This window comes from Dipodomys ordii, unplaced genomic scaffold (genome assembly GCF_000151885.1).
Source record: "Dipodomys ordii isolate 6190 unplaced genomic scaffold, Dord_2.0 Scaffold15, whole genome shotgun sequence".
Classification (NCBI taxonomy): domain Eukaryota; kingdom Metazoa; phylum Chordata; class Mammalia; order Rodentia; family Heteromyidae; genus Dipodomys; species Dipodomys ordii.
In genome coordinates this window covers 2,216,615-2,217,765 of record NW_012267231.1, presented here as the reverse complement: position 1 = coordinate 2,217,765, position 1,151 = coordinate 2,216,615, and the positions used below count along the sequence as shown (strand labels likewise).

The 1,151-nt window shown below is 72.2% G+C and overlaps 1 protein-coding gene across 1 annotated transcript in view; it reads right to left on the bottom strand.

The window, feature by feature from the left end:
• Positions 1–969: 969 nt before the first annotated feature.
• Plin1 (perilipin 1) overlaps positions 970–1,151 on the bottom strand; it is an 11,582-nt gene continuing 11,400 nt past the window's right edge. The window contains exon 10 of the mRNA XM_013011874.1: positions 970–1,119. Within this exon, the coding sequence (XP_012867328.1) occupies positions 970–1,119 (150 nt within the window). The remainder of the gene's footprint in view (positions 1,120–1,151) is intronic.

The following is a 1,151-nucleotide window of genomic DNA, read 5'->3' as shown; positions in this document are numbered from 1 at the left end:
CTGGGCTGGGGCGGAGCCGGGCGGGGCCTGAGCGGCCGGAAGGGGCGGGACGCGATCGAGGGGCGGGGCCTGGAAGGGGCGGGGCCTTGCCGAGGGGCGGGACTGGGGCCGAAGCGTCTCCACCGGGCTTCTCCTGCCTCCTGCAGGTCGAGTGTCCTCCCAGCGAGACGCGTCCGCGTCCCGGTCCGGCCGCCCTCCTCCCGGTGGCTCTCTCGGTGCCAAGCCGGCCTCCCACCCCGCGAGCTCCCATCTCCCATCTCCCCCGTCTCCGCTCCCACCCCGATCGCTCTCACGGTTGTGCACCTCTGAGGTCGCCTCGCTTCTGTCCCGGGGCAGCGGGTCGGACCACCCGCCCCGTCGGACGCGCGCGCACACACCTGCGCGCCAGGAGGAGGCTTGGACGGGAAGGACGCGCGAGCGCCGGCGGGGGCGCCCGAGGAAAGCACACTCGGGCCGCGCTCGGGTTTAAACTGATTTTATACATTCCCTCGACTCGCTCAGCACCAGCACTTCCAGAGCTCGGGCTGGGCAGCGGCTGCCCCATGGGGTGTGTGTGCGCTCCCAGGACGGCTGAGATCTCAAGATAGGGGTTCGAAGCCAGCCCGGGCAGGAAAGTTCATGAGACTCTTTTCTCCAATAAACAGGCCAGGCCTCAGGAGGACGCGCGCCCTGGCCGCGGGGAGAAGGGCTCAGGCCGCCCGGGGCGCCCTCTCTAGGGTGGGGCTCACTTGCAAGTTTGGGGTCCGGGTTAAAGAAAGCTGCTCGGGACCGTGGGGCGTGGCGTGGGGAAGGGGCGTGGCCCCGGAAGGGGCGTGGCTCTGGAAGGGGGCGTGGTTGAAGCTAAGTGGGGCGGGGCGGGCTCTAGGGTCCGGAGCGCGTCTCCGAGGCGGGGCTTGGCGGGGGCGTGGTGATTGGTGGGCGGGGCGGGGGCGGAGCCAGGTGGCGGCGGGCGGGGCGGCGGCCCGGGACTCAGCTCTTCTTGCGCAGCTGGTTGTACTGCGCGCGGCCCAGGATGGGCTCCATGACGCTGGGCCGGAAGAAGCTGTCGCTGACCCTGCGCGCCGGCTTCTCGCGGGGCATGGCCAGGAGGCCGGGGCGCGGGCCGGCGGGCGTCTCCGCCTTGTCGTCCAGCCCGGAGCAGGAGGGGACGC